The 18,439-nt window shown below is 45.0% G+C and overlaps 1 protein-coding gene across 1 annotated transcript in view; it reads right to left on the bottom strand.

Annotated features, from left to right (window-relative positions):
* LOC309568668 (excitatory amino acid transporter 2-like) overlaps positions 1-18,439 on the bottom strand; it is a 292,136-nt gene that overhangs the window by 17,602 nt on the left and 256,095 nt on the right. The window contains exons 7-8 of the mRNA XM_082274406.1: positions 14,405-14,599; positions 14,183-14,317 (exon numbers count right to left, since the gene is read on the bottom strand). Coding sequence (XP_082130532.1) covers positions 14,183-14,317; positions 14,405-14,599 — 330 coding nt within the window. The remainder of the gene's footprint in view (positions 1-14,182; positions 14,318-14,404; positions 14,600-18,439) is intronic.

The following is an 18,439-nucleotide window of genomic DNA, read 5'->3' as shown; positions in this document are numbered from 1 at the left end:
GCTGTGGGGGCACTTGACAGGAGGGAGGGGCCAGGAGCACCCACTGAAAAAGGACCTGAGAAGAGGAGGATCCGGGCCACTCTGTGCAAAACCACTGCACAGAGGAGTTAAGTATAAATTTATAGTATACTATATATATAGTATAGTTATTTAAAAAAAAAAAATTACGAGAATTTACAATCACTTTAGGGATTGTCTTTGTCACGTGACCTGTCATCCTATGCCTTGTCATTATTGCTAATTATCCTGCCTACTAAAGTGTATTATTACCATTATTCTTTATCTTACCGTTTATCTCTGCATGCCTATTGCTAACATTGTTTGACACCAATATATATTATGTTTGTCATTTACTAATTGATTTGGTGCCTGTGGTTCTTTAAAAATAGCCTTATTTCTGGATACTTAGTGTTACTGTTTGTGATTTCCTGTAATACTGTGTTGGTGTTCTTAGCCTAGTGTATTAGAGGGGCTGAGGTCTTTGAGAAGGTCGAGGCCAGAAACATAGGACCCATTTTAACCAGTGACCCCTTCAGGGACAGTGCTACATATGTATTTCTTCAAAGGCCATTTTATATATTGAAAATGCTACATTAATAATAAATTGAATTATATTTATTCAATTTACTTCAAAATTTTAAGCTGTTTAAAAAAAGGCTGTCAGATGGAGATAATCATTTGGAGCTGCAATATATGACTGTATAAAATAGACAGGTATACAGCAGGGTAATATACAGGTAGGGTCTGATCATTGTGGTAATGCTCATTCATAGCCTAAAGGCCAGGGAAGAAGGAATGATCGAGTGTAAAGGAAAGAAGCTCACAATATAAAAAACATGGTAACGATAAATAAAGTGCATGAAAACCATGCCAGAGTCAGACTGACAGGCCCATCTACACATGCTGTATGCACCTAGTGCAGGGAACCAACACTAATACATGTGAGTGCAAATTTTTTATGTATTTTTTTTTAAACAATTGTAGCACTGCCCCCTTGGGATCTGCTGAGTGTGGATTCCCCTGGGTTACCCATAGCAACAGTTCGTAAAACGTATCACTTTAAGACTTGGCTCAGACAATGAACAGTCCAGGGGATTTGTTTTTTATGTTTTATTTTAGAACTTGGATGGGAGAAGGGATGAGTGGGATACTCCAACTTGAACTATGCCCAATTTCTGAGGACACTAACTGTAATAAGTGCGGCAAGGCTGCTGCTTCCCCATGCCACTGAAGTGAAGTAGGAAATAGGTTCCTGACTGAACACACAAACAAATGGGGCGCTCGGCGGAAAGTTCGCCCCGCCGCACTTGAAAAATAGAAAAAAAAAACAAAAAACATCCCTTCGGGTCTGGTGGGGGGGTATGCTACGCCATTTTTTGTCATGTTTTTTTATCTGTATTGCCAGGAGCCAGCAATACATTACAGCCAGGAGCAAGTTTAAATGACATTTTTTCCTTTAGAAACATCAGTATTGCTGCAGAAGGCTACGTACATCGCACAAATGCGCCACTTTACAGGCACATTAAGGGGACACCCCAGGCACGATATTTAAAGGAATTTTTCATTTTATTGTTTTATTTTAATCATCATTAAAATCACTGCTCCTGTAAAAACAATAATTTTTAAAACATTTTTTTTGCATTGGTATCCCCAGGTCAGTAACCAGACCCCCATACACTTTTTTGGGTTAATAACTTGCATTTAGGCCTTTAAATTAGGACTTTTAATTTTTCATGTTTGAGTCCCATAGATTTCAATGGAGTTCACATGTTCTAACAAAATTTTCCCCTGTTTGCGGTGTACTGGTGCAAACCGAACCGGGGGGTGTTCGGCTCATCACTATATGTGATATAGGATCAGGGTTTTTTAACAGGGATAGCCAGAATGGATTTACTTTCCAGTAGAATCTTTTTTCTAGCCAAAGGTTATGACCTGAGCCCAAAAGGGAAAATGATTAGAGATAGATCTTTGTTCATACTGAGATTGCGGAATTATAGGATGCATTTCGCCATTGCAAAGGCCGAGGTCAATTCTGGAGAGACCCCTATGAGAGGCAACAGGAATAAGTTCTAGTTTGTGGGTTTTTGATGAGCCACACATCCTGTAATCCCATCTTTAACAAAAGTCTGGCAAAGGAGGTTGGACCCTCCACTACCACTTGATTCTGGGATTAGGTAGAGAATTTATCCAGCCGAGCATCACTAAAAGTTATTGAAATCCCCTACAACCAATGCAGGAATATTGGGATGGTGAAATAAAAAGCTAGCAAGAATTCTGAGGACTTCTGCGGAGAAGGGAGGAGGGATGTAAATGTTGGCTGCTGAGACATTCCAGCCCTTCCACAGTAAATACTAAAAATATATATCGACCATGCATATCAATAACAGAAAATGCTCAAGAGAATGAAACATTTTGAAAGATTAGCGTGCTTATACCCCTGGAATAAGAAGAGTAGGTAAGGTTGAAATTGATAGGGGTACATACTTACCTTTGACACCGTTCCCCACAAACTCTTACTGTACAAACGAAGGAATGTAGGTATGGACCATAGGGTGAGTACCTGGATAGAGAACTGGCTCCAGGGGAGAGTCCAGAGGGTGGTGATTAATGGGGAGTACTCGGATTGGGCGGGTGTGGAAGGTGGGGTCCCCCAAGGTTCTGTCCTGGGACCAACTTATTCATAAATGATCTAGAGGTGGGGATATATAGTAAAATCTCAGTATTTGCGGATGATACTAAACTAAGCATGCCAATATCTTCTATGCAGGATGTGGAAACCTTACAAGCAGACCTGAACAAAATAATGGGGTGGGCAACTACATGGCAGATGAGGTTTAATGTTAAAAAAAAGTAAAGCAATGCACTTGGGCATCAGAAACATGAAAGCAAGCTACTCACTAGGGGGGAAACCTCTGGGTGAATCTAAGATGGAAAAGGATCTGGGGGTCCTAGTGGACAACAGGCTTGGCAGTGGCATGCAATGCCAAGCCGCTGCAAGCAAAGCCAACAGAATACATAAATAAAGAGATTATTCTCCCACTCTACAAGACTCTGGTCCGGCCACATCTGGAGTATGCTGTCCAGTTCTGGGCACCGATCCTCAGGAAGGATGTGCTGGAACTGGAGAGAGTCCAGAGAAGGGCAACGAAAATAATTAGGGGAATGGAGGGCATCGGCTATGAGGAAAGACTACAAGCACTGAACTTATTCTCTCTGGAGAAGAGACGATTGAGGGGGGATATGATATCAATGTACAAATACTGTACTGGTGACCCTAGAATAAGAAACAAACTTTTTAGAGAAAGGGAATACAATAAGACACGTGGCCTCTCACTAAAACTAGAGGAAAAACAGTTTAACCTTAAAATACGTAAGGGGTTCTTCACTGTCAGAGCAGTAAGGATGTGGAATTCGCTTCCACAGGCAGACATATCAGCAGGGAGCATCGATAGTTTCAAAAAACTATTAGATGGGCACCTTAAAGACCACAACATACAGGGGTATACAATGTACGGTTAACAGCAAACACGCACGCGCATCATAGGTTGAACTGGATGTACTGATGTCTTTTTTCAGCCTCACAAACTATGTAACTATGTAACATATGAATAGAGAATGGTGAAGAATGATCTGAGGGCAGGTGGATTTCCTGGAGGGAGCATGTATGTAACAAAGCAAGATGAATAATCCAGTAGGCACAGCTGTTTAGAGGTCCCATAGCCTGTAGGCTTATATTCAAAGGTCTTAGTATCCCTCCGGGGTAGCGACAAGGAAATGTCCAAAGAATGTCAGGTCTAGTATCGGCATAGAACAAAAGAAAAAAGGTAATAACATGCGAACCAACAATGAAGTGACCACTTTTGACCTGCTACTGGAGGGGGGGGGGGAGGGTGGAAATAGTTGGCCTGCACAGGTATGCCAACATTACAGTTGTAAAACTTGTACGATAGTAATAGAAACAATAACTAAGTTACAAGGCACTTGGGTGAATCCACCAAAAAAAAGGAATCCTGGGCAGACAATTGAAGTCAAGGTGTAGGAGATACAACAACTGTATTCCCTGTGGATCAGGTCTCCTGTTTTTGCTTAGCTGTGTCTCTGCGAAGTGAATGCTCCACTCTATCCAGCCACTGCAACACCAATGAAGGCTTTTCAAAGAAATGAGCTTCTCACTTGGCACTACCCGCAGGCATGCAAGGTAGAGCATGGCATACTGGAGATCAACAGCACAGAGACGCTTCTTTACCTCTGAACTGGGCCTGTTGCTTTTAAACCTCTGCTGAGAAGTCCGGGAACAGTGAGATTTTAGAGCTACCAACCACAAGAGCATCTCTGATAGACCTGGCTTTAGATAGTATGGCACCACAATCTGTATAGTTATGCATTTTGAATAAAAATAGTCTGGATTAATTGCCTGGAGGTAATGGTCTCGGAGGGATTCTGTATGCCCTTTCCACAGAAAACATAGGGGAAGACATCCTGTTATTTTTTTGAGAAGACAGTTAGCAACCAATTCCAGTGGCGGCTGGTGAAGTTTTAAGATGGGGGGGCGCAAGACCCCGCCCTTCTATTTTGCCCCCTCCCATTTCTCAGAAGCCACACCCCTTATAGACCCCACCCATTTTGTCCCCTGTATTTTGCTTGCGTGAACCAATTCTCCCAATATATCACATATTAAGGGCTCCATCAGTACTAGTATATCCCATAATAGGGAGCAGGGGCCCTATTATGGGATACACTGACAGAGTGGCACAAACCCCACAGTACAGGCCCCTTGTACAAACCCCACAGTACAGACCCCCTAGCACAGACCACACAGTACATGCCCCCTTTCAATGTAGTGACCAGCGTACATGCCCCCTTTCAATGTAGTGACCAGCATACATACCCCCTTTCAATGTAGTGACCAGCGTACATGCCCCCTTTCAATACAGTGACCAGCGTACATGCCCCCTTTCAATGCAGTGACCAGCGTACATGCCCCCTTTCAATGCAGTGACCAGCGTACATGCCCCCTTTCAATGTAGTGACCAGCGTACATGCCCCCTTTCAATGTAGTGACCAGTATACAGGCCCCCTTTCAATGTAGTGACCAGTATACAGGCCCCCTTTCAATGTAGTGACCAGCGTACATGCCCCCTTTCAATGTAGTGACCAGCGTACATGCCCCCTTTCAATGTAGTGACCAGCATACATGCCCCCTTTCAATGTAGTGACCAGTATACAGGCCCCCTTTCAATGTAGTGACCAGTATACAGGCCCCCTTTCAATGTAGTGACCAGCGTACATGCCCCCTTTCAATACAGTGACCAGCGTACATGCCCCCTTTCAATGCAGTGACCAGCGTACATGCCCCCTGCAGAGGTATGGCAGTGGGAGAGATGGGATCAGGCAGAGGGATGGTGGTGGGAGAGATGGGATCAGGCAGAGGGATGGTGGTGGGAGAGATGGGATCAGGCAAAGGGATGGCGGTGGGAGGGATGAGGGCATGAGGCAGAGAGGGATGGCAGTGGGAGGGATGGTCATGGGATGAGGCAGAGCAGAGGGGGATGGCGGTGGAAAGGCTGGATGGATGGATGGTCATGGGATGAGGCAGAGCAGAGGGGGATGGCGGTGGAAAGGCTGGATGGATGGATGGATGGATGGATGGTCATGGGATGAGGCAGAGCAGAGGGGGATGGCGGTGGAAAGGCTGGATGGATGGATGGTCATGGGATGAGGCAGAGCAGAGGGGGATGGCGGTGGAAAGGCTGGATGGATGGATGGTCATGGGATGAGGCAGAGCAGAGGGGGATGGCGGTGGAAAGGCTGGATGGATGGATGGTCATGGGATGAGGCAGAGCAGAGGGGGATGGCGGTGGAAAGGCTGGATGGATGGATGGATGGTCATGGGATGAGGCAGAGCAGAGGGGGATGGCGGTGGAAAGGCTGGATGGATGGATGGTCATGGGATGAGGCAGAGCAGAGGGGGATGGCGGTGGAAAGGCTGGATGGATGGATGGTCATGGGATGAGGCAGAGCAGAGGGGGATGGCGGTGGAAAGGCTGGATGGATGGATGGATGGTCATGGGATGAGGCAGAGCAGAGGGGGATGGCGGTGGAAAGGCTGGATGGATGGATGGATGGTCATGGGATGAGGCAGAGCAGAGGGGGATGGCGGTGGAAAGGCTGGATGGATGGATGGATGGTCATGGGATGAGGCAGAGCAGAGGGGGATGGCGGTGGAAAGGCTGGATGGATGGATGGATGGATGGTCATGGGATGAGGCAGAGCAGAGGGGGATGGCGGTGGAAAGGCTGGATGGATGGATGGATGGATGGTCATGGGATGAGGCAGAGCAGAGGGGGATGGCGGTGGAAAGGCTGGATGGATGGATGGTCATGGGATGAGGCAGAGCAGAGGGGGATGGCGGTGGAAAGGCTGGATGGATGGATGGTCATGGGATGAGGCAGAGCAGAGGGGGATGGCGGTGGAAAGGCTGGATGGATGGATGGATGGATGGATGGATGGATGGTCATGGGATGAGGCAGAGCAGAGGGGGATGGCGGTGGAAAGGCTGGATGGATGGATGGTCATGGGATGAGGCAGAGCAGAGGGGGATGGCGGTGGAAAGGCTGGATGGATGGATGGTCATGGGATGAGGCAGAGCAGAGGGGGATGGCGGTGGAAAGGCTGGATGGATGGATGGATGGATGGTCATGGGATGAGGCAGAGCAGAGGGGGATGGCGGTGGAAAGGCTGGATGGATGGATGGATGGATGGTCATGGCCCATGATGACCATCCATCCAGCCTTTCCACCGCCATCCCCCTCTGCTCTGCCTCATCCCATGACTCATGGGATGAGGCAGAGCATAGGGGGATGGCGGTGGAAAAGCTGGATGGATGGTCATGGAGGACTGACAGGAGGACCACGAGGACTCACCGGTGGTGATGTCTTCTTCCAGCAGATGACCTCCGGTGGTCTGGTCTCCTCTCCGGTGCCGCCGTCACTCCCGTCCGGTGTCCACCCGACTCCATCGCCCGCGGTCCGGTCCACTGCTGCGAGTGACGTCAGCGGGGTCAGCGTTGGATGTCCTGGATGCTGTGATTGGTCCAGGCTGGAGGCTGGACCAATCACAGCCAGGAATCCACGAAGTGGGGGTTTCCAAGGAATCTGCCTTGCGCCCAGGTTACGCCCCCCACGCCCCCCAGAAGGCAGCCAATCGGCGCCTCTTCTGGGTGGTAACCCCACCCCCCCATCCCCTCCACATCGGCTGGCGGCGGCGGCGGCGAACGCAATTTTTTTTTTTTTTTCAAACTTTATTGCTCGTTTTGCAATCTTTTTTTTTTTTTTTATCTTTTTTTTTTTTCTTCCTTTTTTCAGGGGGGGCGGCGCCCTGGCGCCCCCTATGCACCGGCCGCCACTGACCAATTCTCAAAAAAAATAGCAGGATTCCTCCCCTCAGTTTTCTCTGGTTTACCAATGGCCCTTACATTATTTCTGCATAGCCTATTTTCAAAATCATCAATGCGAAAGTGCTGTCAGTCTGTTGCTAAAGCACATCATGCTGTAATGGCACCCATTCATCCTCTAGTGTACCGAGGCGCCCTTCTAGAGCCACTGTACGCTTTAGTTCCTGCATATCTTGGCGGAGAAAGGATATTTCTACCCTTTAATTTCTGAAGTAAGTCCTGTAATTGAGGAACTGCAGAATGTCACAGCAGGGAATACCTCTTAAGGTGAGTTTTGGCCCATCTGTATCTGAATATCAGTATGGTTACTGCGTCCCATTTTACCGGGGAGATGGTCAGATCTTCCAGCAGCACTGTGTCATCCGCCTCCGATTGATTACATGGTCTTCCAAGCAGTCAGGTAATGTGGGAGTATCATGTGACCCTTGTTTAGTGAAGAACTTCTGGGCTGCCTCCTTGTATTTCTCCTTGGTTGGCCATTGCTGTGAGCCACAATCTAGGCCTGTATGGTAGGAGACAGGGTGGGTTGTAGAGCCACGCTTAGGCTCGGTTCACACTATTGCGATGCGGGAAGGCTGCGAATTCGCAGCCTGTTCCCGCATCGCACACGCACCCCCGGCAGTTCACACTGCCATATGCGATCCGCTGGGGGTGTCAATGTAATCTTAACGACACCCCCAGTTTGATCGCATATCGCAGTGCGATCGTGCAGTTCGCACAGGATCGGATCGCACAAGTGTGAACCGCTGTGCGATCCGATCCTGATGCGGCAGCAAAAATGCCTCCTGTGCGTCTTTACTGCGGGTGCGGTGCGAATTTAGCCATACAAACTGTATGGCTAAACTCGCACCGCACAGCTGATCGCATGTCATGTCGGAGCAGTGCGCTCCGACATGACATGCGAACCCGGCACACGCAGTAGTGTGAACCGGGTCTTAGACATGGTTTTCAGAGAAGATTAATGTATCCTATGGTAGCCCGAGGTATAGGCTGTCTCCCAGTATGAGCCAAATCGCAGACAAAGGAACAGAACATCCACCCTCAGGGTAATTGCATGGAGAATCGGCAGAGCTAGCTGGTCAAGCGTCTAGCTACATTGGCTGTCAAGCCATGCCTCCCCTACTGTTTTTTACTTAAAGAAAGCTATGGTCTCTGACACCAGCCTCAGGATGATTGTTTTAAGACCTTTTAAAAGCTAACAACACATGGTACATTTAAATATATTTTGTATTATTATGCTAAGTAAATGTACCTTAGTGTATATATTTAAAGCTATTACAACAACAATGGGCTTTATATACATTTTCTGCAGTTACTCCAGTGACTATAGTGGTGTTAGCTGGCATGCCTCTCTCCTTCTATGACCCCTGCATCCAACATTATGCGGGGGAGATTTGAGTTTCGCACATTACTTACTGTAAGTGGCAAAAAGAAACAATGATGAATGTATATTTAATGTTTAATGTAGATTTAAACCAATATAGATGACTATATTGAGTTGCTGAAAAACATGTATTAATACTGACTGTAATCAATAATCCTTGCCTTGATCATTCGTAGATATGCCTTTGACTCTCCTGGTGCTTTCCTTATGAAGCAGAGTCTCTGCTGTACTGAGGAGTTGGGCTGGGAGAGGGATCTGTACAGAGAAGGTGGCTTTGTAAGGGTATGGGCTTGTAGGGGGATTTAGGGCTGTGGGAAGTGATCTTTACTGTGCTCTTGGAAGGTTGATTTCCCTACTACGAGGTGATAACTTTTAGTTGTATTCTGTACAGTGGCCTGTGTGTTACGGACTCCTGAGCCCTGCACTCTTTGTGTTACCCACTCTTTCCCCTGCATTATGTGCGTTACACGGTCCTTACCCTTGCATTTTGAGCAATATTAATTCCTGACCCCTGCACACTGTGTTACCCACTCCTGAGCCCTGCACTCTCTGTGTTATTTTTTATTATTGGCCCCTGTAGTCTGTAAGCTAATCAACATAAACACATAACCTCCCACAATAGTTCGATGACAACATAACATGGACACAATATTAATCTAATTTCCAAGATGAGCAGACAGACAGAAACAATAGGTGACACAATTGCCACCTAACATATAGCACCTGAAACAGATTTTGTCAGGATACCACAGAATCAGGTTGCTTTGAGCTAAATATATCAACAACTACTCTGAGCATCACAATCTAAAGCAGTCACTGCTGGTTTTGGGCATAGATGCTCTAAATATGAATCTGGCTCTTTCAGTTCCAAAGTCTATGTGTTTTGGGGAAACATGGACTTGAATTAGAAACAAGACCACTCCAAGGGTCCCCCAGGCACACATCTCCAAAAGAGTAGTGTACCCTTAAAAATCCAGGGCCCAGCTCCAAAAGCCCCTGTCCTGGTAGGGTCTATCACATGTCTACCCTATCCAAAGTAGACTAACAAGGTCCCAGACTTCCACCTGGTCTAGACATGTGTTAGTCGAGAACAGTGAACTCACATAGTCGGTCCACATGATCTCCATTCTGGGCAGCAGGGAATAGTTGTCATCAGTAGGTATGGGACAGAGGTCGTGGAATCTGTCCCGCTGCCAGCATTTCCGCTGGGTGGTCTTTACCGTTCTGGGTATCGGTCTGCTGCTGGGTAGAGGGTACAACTGCCCCAGCTCCCTGACAACATGGAGACACTGTGGGTGTCAGGCAAAGGCCAGTGGCACTCTGCCCTGTTGTCAGCATTTCAGCTGGGTGGTCTTTACTGTTCTGGGGCTCTGTCTGCTGCTGGAGAGAAGGCCCAACTGCCCCAGCTCCCTAAAACCGTGGAGACACTGTAGGTGTCACTACATCAGCTTGTTGCTGGGGAGAGGGGCCACGGAGCGGAAGTGAGGATGTTGAATGACAAAACTAGTAGGGCGGGGCCAGGATGCTAGACACCATGGCGCATGTCCAAATTGTACTGTCGTTTGGAGTGACAGCCAGAGGCAAGATAGACACATAAATTACAAAGCGTGTGTTCCTTAGTGTTGGGTTGCCCCTTAAAAAATGTTTTTAATAAACTGGCATGATTTTATGGATTTTCGCTATGTAGACTTTCCTTCCTTCCTTTAAATCATATGCACATCCTATATACCTCTGTGAGAGAGTGTGGGAAAATGGATTTGGTCATCAGTAGCAGTGTTTTCAGCCATGCTACTGGAAATCATGTATTAAGGCCCTGATGCTGGTTATAATCTGACCAGCCACTCCATCTGGTGGGTCAGTTTGGAGTGATTGGTGAAGGATCACACTGATTGCACAGATTTGTTTGTGGAAGATTTTCACATTTTCTTTTATTTACTTTTTGACTTATTTATGGGATTTTATGAGAATAAAGAGAAATAGTTTATGTAGCCACTGATTGAGTATTATACAGCAGTTTTGGACTTTGTATTCACAGTGTCTGTTTTTTATGCACTTCCATTTACTTGCATTAAATTAGTAGATATGTAATTGTATATGGTACACATATCATTTTTGTTTTGCACTTTAATAATTGCACTTTTTTAGAGTAATTGTTTACAGATTTGATTATATATGTTTGCACTAGCACTTTAGGGAGGTAATAGGATTAAGTAAAAGTTTGACACATTAAGAGATAATCTGCAATTATCTCTACCCTATCTGATTAGGGAGGGTAGATCTGCGCTGACAGATCTCTTTATCATTTTACTGTTTAGGTACACCCGCAGCTAGTCAGCAGCGATCACATATCACCCTTTTGTTTGTGACCACAGATAACCTTGGCACTGGATCTGTTGTTGTCTTCTATGCTCTTGCTGACTGTTGGGGAGGGAATACAACCACCTCCTCTCCTGGACTGTGGATCGCCGCTGGGGAAGAAGAAACACCACCTTTTCACCCTGGGCCCCCCGGACTGCTGCTGGTGTGGGGCAGAGGTCTGTAGCAGCCTGCCTTGATGCTAGCACTTCAGCTGGGGAAGTTTGTTGTTCTGACACAGATGCTGCTGGCATGAAATCCCATGCCCCTGTCAGTAGTGTGATAAAAAGTCCGGCTGCCTCTTCTCTTAGGAAGGCTAAAGCTGCTGTTGATGCTGGGCAGAGCTCAGTGATGTTCTACCCTGATACCAGCTCTTCCTCTGGGAAGTAAAATTAAAATTCAGTGGCCTTGCATAAACCCTCAGGGTCACGGATTGATGCAGGCAGAGGTCAACAGCGCTCTGCCTTGATCCCAGCGCTTCTGCTGGAAGGTCACTGGGTTGTTCCCCCCGGCAGAAAAGTCTATTAAATCCTTAGTCTCTGGAATTTCTTAAATTCCAGGTCACGGGCTGACGGTACTTGGGCCAAGTGCCAGCACTTTGGCAGGTGACCCATAATTCTTAACATCCATGGGTGCTGGAGCATAGTATTGAGCTTTGTTGAACAGCCTTTTATTTTCTTTGTCCAGCTCCCATTCTTATGCAACTATTAAATCCAAGTTCCTTCTCAATCCAAGCTCACTGGAAAGTTCCAATTCCCCAAAATCTCGGATGTCCTTTCATCTCTAATCCGCTGCACTACTGAAATGTGGATCCTCCTGAAGTATCTCAAATATCAATGCCAGGCCGCTGCAGTCATAGCCTTCTATGGGATCCCTGTTCTTTAGCCACAGACACACTTGGGTAGCATAGCATTGCAGCATCCAGAAACCAGCGTCCAGAACCATTTCCATCTGGACCAGTCTTTCCAGCTCTGTCAGCCATTCCTCCAAAGGATACTCTTCTAGGAATGGTATATGCAAGTCCGACTGCAGCCAGCACCATTCCATAGATTTAGGGAGGACCTTTCCATAATAGTCTTGCTTCACTTGGAGAGCCTCAATGCAGAGCTCCTGGCAGATTGCATCTCTTAATTCCAGTATGTTCTGGGCAGAACCAGTCTCATTCACTTCTGGAACTCCACTTCCATGGTGACCAGCTCTTGGAACACTTCTTCGATATCACCCAACACTGGGTTCCTTTGATGGTTCGGACTGCTCGTAGAAGGAAGCAGATCCCACCGCTGCCAACCAAATGTGATGGAACTGTCCAGCACCCAGCTTGGGTGCTTTAGTCAAGATATAGCTTTCTCCAGTCTGCACCCAGGAACTGGGTATTGTAGCTGAGCATTCAAGACTAGACAGTACTAGCTTGGAAGCTAACTGGAACTGACTTCATTGTAAACTCACACAGAATTTATATACCACACAACTTCACGTAGGGCCTGATCACATTACCCCAACAAAACAAACTGTCCTCCCCCTCCTTGTTTAGTTTGGGCTAATAACCCTTATCTTTAAACTGTAAACAGGAATATAAATAACATAGCTAAGGAACAGCCAACATACACATAATGCTAATCCACAGCTAGTAACTAACAGCTGACAGTGATCTAATTAACACGTGAGCTAATCAACAAACACATAACATCCCACACATAACAACTTATGTCAGGAAATGCCAGAATCAGGTTGCTTTCAGCTAATGATATTAACATCGACTCTGAGTATCACAATCTAAAGCAGTCATTGTTGGTTTTGGGGGAAGGGGCCCTAAATATGTATCTGGGTCCTCCAGTTCCCAGAGTCTGTATGTTTTGGAGAAACATTGACTTGAATTAGAAACAAAATCACTCCAAGAGTCCCACAAGCACACATCACCCTAAAACTAGTATTCCCTTAAAAGCCAGGGCCCATAGTCAGTAGTCAAGAGTTCACCCTGCAGTCCTCACCAAAAGCTACTGTCCTGGTTGGGTCTGTCACACCTGAGCTCTGCATTCTGTGTTACCCAATCCTGGCCCCTGCACTGTTTGTGTCTGTTATAATCTTACTTGTAGCACAGTAATTACAGCAGATTTTGTGGGTATAAAGGACTGTGACATATGTGTGCTGTGTAAGTATACAGTGAGTAGGCTCACTTTTATTCACTATGTCCCTTCAGGCACCTCCCAATGTCAGCACAATTTGGTGTTCCCTGCTGCATGTGCTCTTTTTTTTGCTTAATATTATTTTTCATGTTGGGAGGATGTTAAAAATCATTGGCCCTGGCTGCCAGATAAGCTGGGTGCCAGATATTCTAGGTATGCCTCTGCCCAAAACAATTCTAGCTTCCCTAGGAGGAATATTAATTAATTACACTGGTATAGATTTGGGTATAAATGCACAGCAGCACAATGATCAAAAAGAGGAAGAAAAATGCAGGAATAATACATCCCTTTAAATCCTATGGAACTCTTCGCACTAGTCATTGGCGTTTCAGTTGGTGTTTTCTGGTGCATTTTAAAAAATCGCACCAAAAATGCACCTCCCTATTGAAATGATTACAAAATGTTGCAAAAATGCATTAAAAATGCATCTTTTGGTTCCTTTTTTGAGTCACAAGTCTATTTTTCACAGGTGCAAGCGACCAGAAAAATGCACTGGAAACACATCAGAAATGCATCAAAAACAAGACAAAACCACGGCAAAAACGCATATGCAATTCTACCATGTTTTTGCAATCGAGCAGTGTGAAAGCAGCCTTAGGTTGGCAGATGTGTCCCTCAGAATGTTGGTCAGGGAGACATTACCCAGTCTTGAAACTGCTGGGTGCAACAATTTGACTTACAACTGTTAACCCCTTCTTCCTGGGTGTTCTTAACTTAGAAATAGCAGTCATTAAAAGGAAGATCTCATTTCTAAAAGCATTATTTGTAATTTTCCCAAAGGTAAGAATAAAAAAGCAGCTTACTCACAGTAGCCAGTCCACTGCAATGAGCAGACTGATGTCTTGAGTTGGAAGGCCCACTGCTGTTAGGATGAGGAGCATAGTGACAAGTCCAGCACTTGGAATACTGGCTGCCCCCACGCTTGCTAATGTGGCTGTAAGACTACGAAGCAAAAAAGAAACAACAGTAAATATAACTCTATGAGATGTTAACAAGTCAGTATGTTTCTGTCATACCAATTCATTTTACCTGACTGTTGCTATCTGACCGGCATCTAAGGAAACCCCATTCATCTGAGCAATAAAAATGGCCGCCACTGCCTCATAGAGGGCTGTGCCATCCATATTAATAGTGGCTCCAATAGGAAGAACAAATCGGGTTACTCGCTTGTCGATCTTCAGATTCTCTTCCAAGCAGCGGAAGGTTACAGGAAGTGTGCCGGCACTGAAATATCAAATACTCTGCTAAGATGAATATTCAAAGTAAAAAGAGAAACTTCTAGCATAATTATATTGCTTTGCACTTGTACCACATGTATGACCATAATTTGATCATGTTTATAAGCTGCAGCTATCAAACTTGAAATTGTTAAACCTGTTGCTTTTTAAAACTTAAAAAAAGCAACAGGTTTAACAATTTCAACCTGTTGCTTTATTGTATGTTAAGAATATAATTTTACTATTATAACTGACAGGATAGCTGTGAAAGTAAAGTAATGCATATAATACATATTATTCCATGTTAAAGCTGCATTCCAGGCAAACAGTTTTAAAAAAAAATGAATGAACACTGTTACCAGTTACTCGGGCCCTAATAAATATTTAGACTATCAGTAGCACACCAAGCATCTTTTTAGACTTTTCAAAGACACAAATACAGTAATAGTCACAAAGTGCTATAAATAATATTCTTGATGTACACTAATGTTAAGGCTTCTCTGAAGAAATGTCCCTGTGTGGGCCCCAAACATCTGTGTATATTTGGGCTATTTAATAAAAATCTGATACCATGACATATTGAAGTGCTTGCAGTTTCTACATATTTATAGGATTTGAGTCAGTGCAACTGTGTAATAATAAAACGTTCCTGTGCTTGTGATCTAAACATCACGTTGAGTTAGATATAAATTGCTAACAGTTAAAGTGATTGTAAAGTCTCTTTTTTTAAAAAATAATAAACATGTTATATTTACCTCCTCTGTGCAAAAATAGATTTAAGGTGTGTCACTGATAAGATAAGTATAGGAAAACTTAGCACAGTGGTACCAACATCCCTAATAGACTTGTTTAAAGTATATCTCTGAAATTACAGAGTCCTCGCCTAGGCGAGAAAAAAAGAGGGGAGGGCTTGGCAAAACCAATTTGTGGGGATTCGAGATGCACAGTGCACACCGCATGCTCCTTTTCCGTCTATGGAAGCCTTATCTAGCCAATAGCCAGATACTGATGAACAACTTTGGCCTCTACATATTATCTGCTATACTACTATCCTAGCTATCGGAATGCAGGCTCTGTTTCAGAGTGGCTGCCCGCCCTGAATGTGGTCTGTAGCTATCTCCCCACAATCTCTTCTTCCAATTTTATGACGATAATTAGAATGTATCCCATATGAAGATATTCATTCAATAGATTTTGACCAAGCATCACGACCATTGTTGTATTTCATTATATGCCCCTGAAGAAGCCTCCGGCGAAACATGTTGGGCGCTGAGCGCTGCCACAGTGGATGATCATTGGAATATTCACTTTGAGCAGCTATTTGTACACTGTTGCTATTTGGTCATGTACACATGTTCATATCTATCTATATGATCCATTCTATTATCTATGTTTATGTGTGTGTGCTTTTTCTTTTAATGACTTTTTTGGTTTTTTGTATGTTACAATACTCATCAAGCTTCTAGCTAGCTGAGTTTTTACTTGTATAAATAAAGTTTAAACATTTTAAATTTTTCATGTTCATACATTTGTACCGTTAAAATCCCATTCAAATTGGTTTTGCCAAGCCCTCCCCTCTTTTTTTTCTCGCCTAGGCGAGGACTCTGTAATTTCAGAGATATACTTTAAACATACCTCCTCTGTGCAGTTGGTTTTGCACAGAGCAGCGTGGATCCTTCTCTTCTCGGGTCCCCGTTGCTGCTCCTAGCCCCTCCCTCCTGTTGAGTGCCCCCACAGTAAGCAGCTTGCTATGGGGGCACCCAAGCTGAGTTGCAGCTCTGTGTGTCCATTCAGACACAGAGCTGCAGTTCAGCCCCGTCTCCTCTCTCTCCTGATTGGCTAACTGACTTTGACAGCTTCAAGAGCCAATGGCACAGCAGCTGTGTCTCAGCCAGAGAGAGAGTGCCGGATGGCCGAGGAACTCATGAACATCACTGGACAGAGATGGGGCCCAGGTAAGTATTAGGGGGTGCTGGGGAGGCTGCTACACACAGAAGGTTTTTTTTTTATCTTAATGCATAGAATGCATTAAGATAAAAAACCTTCTGACTTTACAACCCCTTTAAGTGTATCTGTGGCCCTGCTAGGTTGATTGACAGCAGAGGAGCAGGCTTGTGAAGAGCAACATACACAGACAGAAAAATTAATTCTCATATGATGTCATAAATGGCCTGGACTGCAGAAGGAACACGTTTCTGGAGTGCAACAGCCAGAGGAGGGAAAAAACTTCCCTACTGTGTGCAATGCCACAATAGCCTGCTCTTACAGGGTTCACATGCTTCCACTGTGCTAAATAACATATGCAAGACTGCTACAGTCAAGTGACTGCCCCTTAAAGGAACAAAAAAGTAATAAGGTTTTATTTTTACATGCATACATGCAGTTATAGGTCAAACATGATATTTTCTTTGTTACAATGTCCTTTAAAGTGATTGTAAATTCTTGTTTCTTTTTTTATTAAAATAACAAACATACATACTTATCTGCCCTGTACAGTGGTTTTGCACAGGGCAGCCCGTATCATCTTCTTCTTGGGTCCCTGGCTGGAGCTCCTGGCCTCTCCCTCCTGTTGAGTGCCCGCACAGCAAGCAGCATGCTATAAGGGCACCCGAGCTAAGCTGCAGCTCCATGTTTCCATTCAGACACAGAGATGCCATTCCGCCCCGCCCCCTCTCTCTCCTGATTCCCTAACTGAGTTTGATTGACAGCAGCGGGAGCGAATGGCACTACTGCTGTGTCTCAGCCAATCAGGAGAAAGATATGAATGAGGCACTCGTGGACATCACTAGATTGAGAGGGGGCTCAGGTAAGTATTAAGAGGGCTGAGGGGGGGCTTCTACACACAGAAGGCTTTTAATCTTAATGCATATAATGCATTAAGAGTCTCCTAGAAACAAAGAGCAGACTGTGACTGGATAATTAGGTGTGAGTACTACCTGTGCGGGAACTGCATTAGCAGACAGGACATGATTTTAAACTGCATTAGTGCCCAATTTTCATTAAGGCATACTTGAATACTTGTTGCCTAATCCGGGGGGGGGGCTTTTACAACTGTTTGTCGACACACCCCTGCATGGGTATTAGTGCACCTAAAGTTCCTTCTGAGTACCATTCATTTGATCTTTAGGAACTTACATTTAGGCTGCACTGAAGCAGCATAGACCTGTAAAACTAGTATGGGGCCCAGTGCAGTTGGGCAGGTGCAGCATAATATGTCATTATGGCATGCATGCCTGCATAATTGTGTACATGTGTATTGTGTAAACTGCATACTTACAGTACGTGTACTTTCATTGAACTACATACTTATACATACTTATATGCGTACTTGCATTGAACTGCATACCTACATGCTTACTTGTAGTGATGGGCCGAACAACCCCCGGTTCGGTTTGCACCAGAACATCTTGATCAGGGGAAAAGTTGTAGCGAACATTTGAACCATATTAAAGTCTATGGGACACGAATATGAAAAATCAAAAGTCCTCATTTTAAAGCAAGGTATTGCCATAAAAAGTGTATGGGGAGCCCGGGTACTGCCCTGGGGGACATGCATCAATGCAAAAAATCCAATTTTTATTAATAAAAAGGAGAATGTGCTGTCCCCATATACTATATTACCAAAAAGTATTGGGATGCCTGCCTTTACACGCACATGAACTTTAATGGCATCCAAGTCTTAGTCCTTAGGGTTCAATATTGAGTTGGCGTACCCTTTGCAGCTATAACAGCTTTACCACTTCTGGGAAAGCTGTCCACAAGGTTTAGGAGTGTGTCTATGAGAATGTTTGACCATTCTATCAGAAGTGCATTTGTGGACAAGAAGGCCTGGCTCACAGTCTCTGCT

This window comes from Pelophylax lessonae (assembly GCF_965119305.1).
Source record: "Pelophylax lessonae genome assembly, chromosome: 12".
Classification (NCBI taxonomy): Eukaryota; Metazoa; Chordata; class Amphibia; order Anura; family Ranidae; genus Pelophylax; species Pelophylax lessonae.
This window is presented reverse-complemented; position numbering and strand designations above follow the sequence as displayed.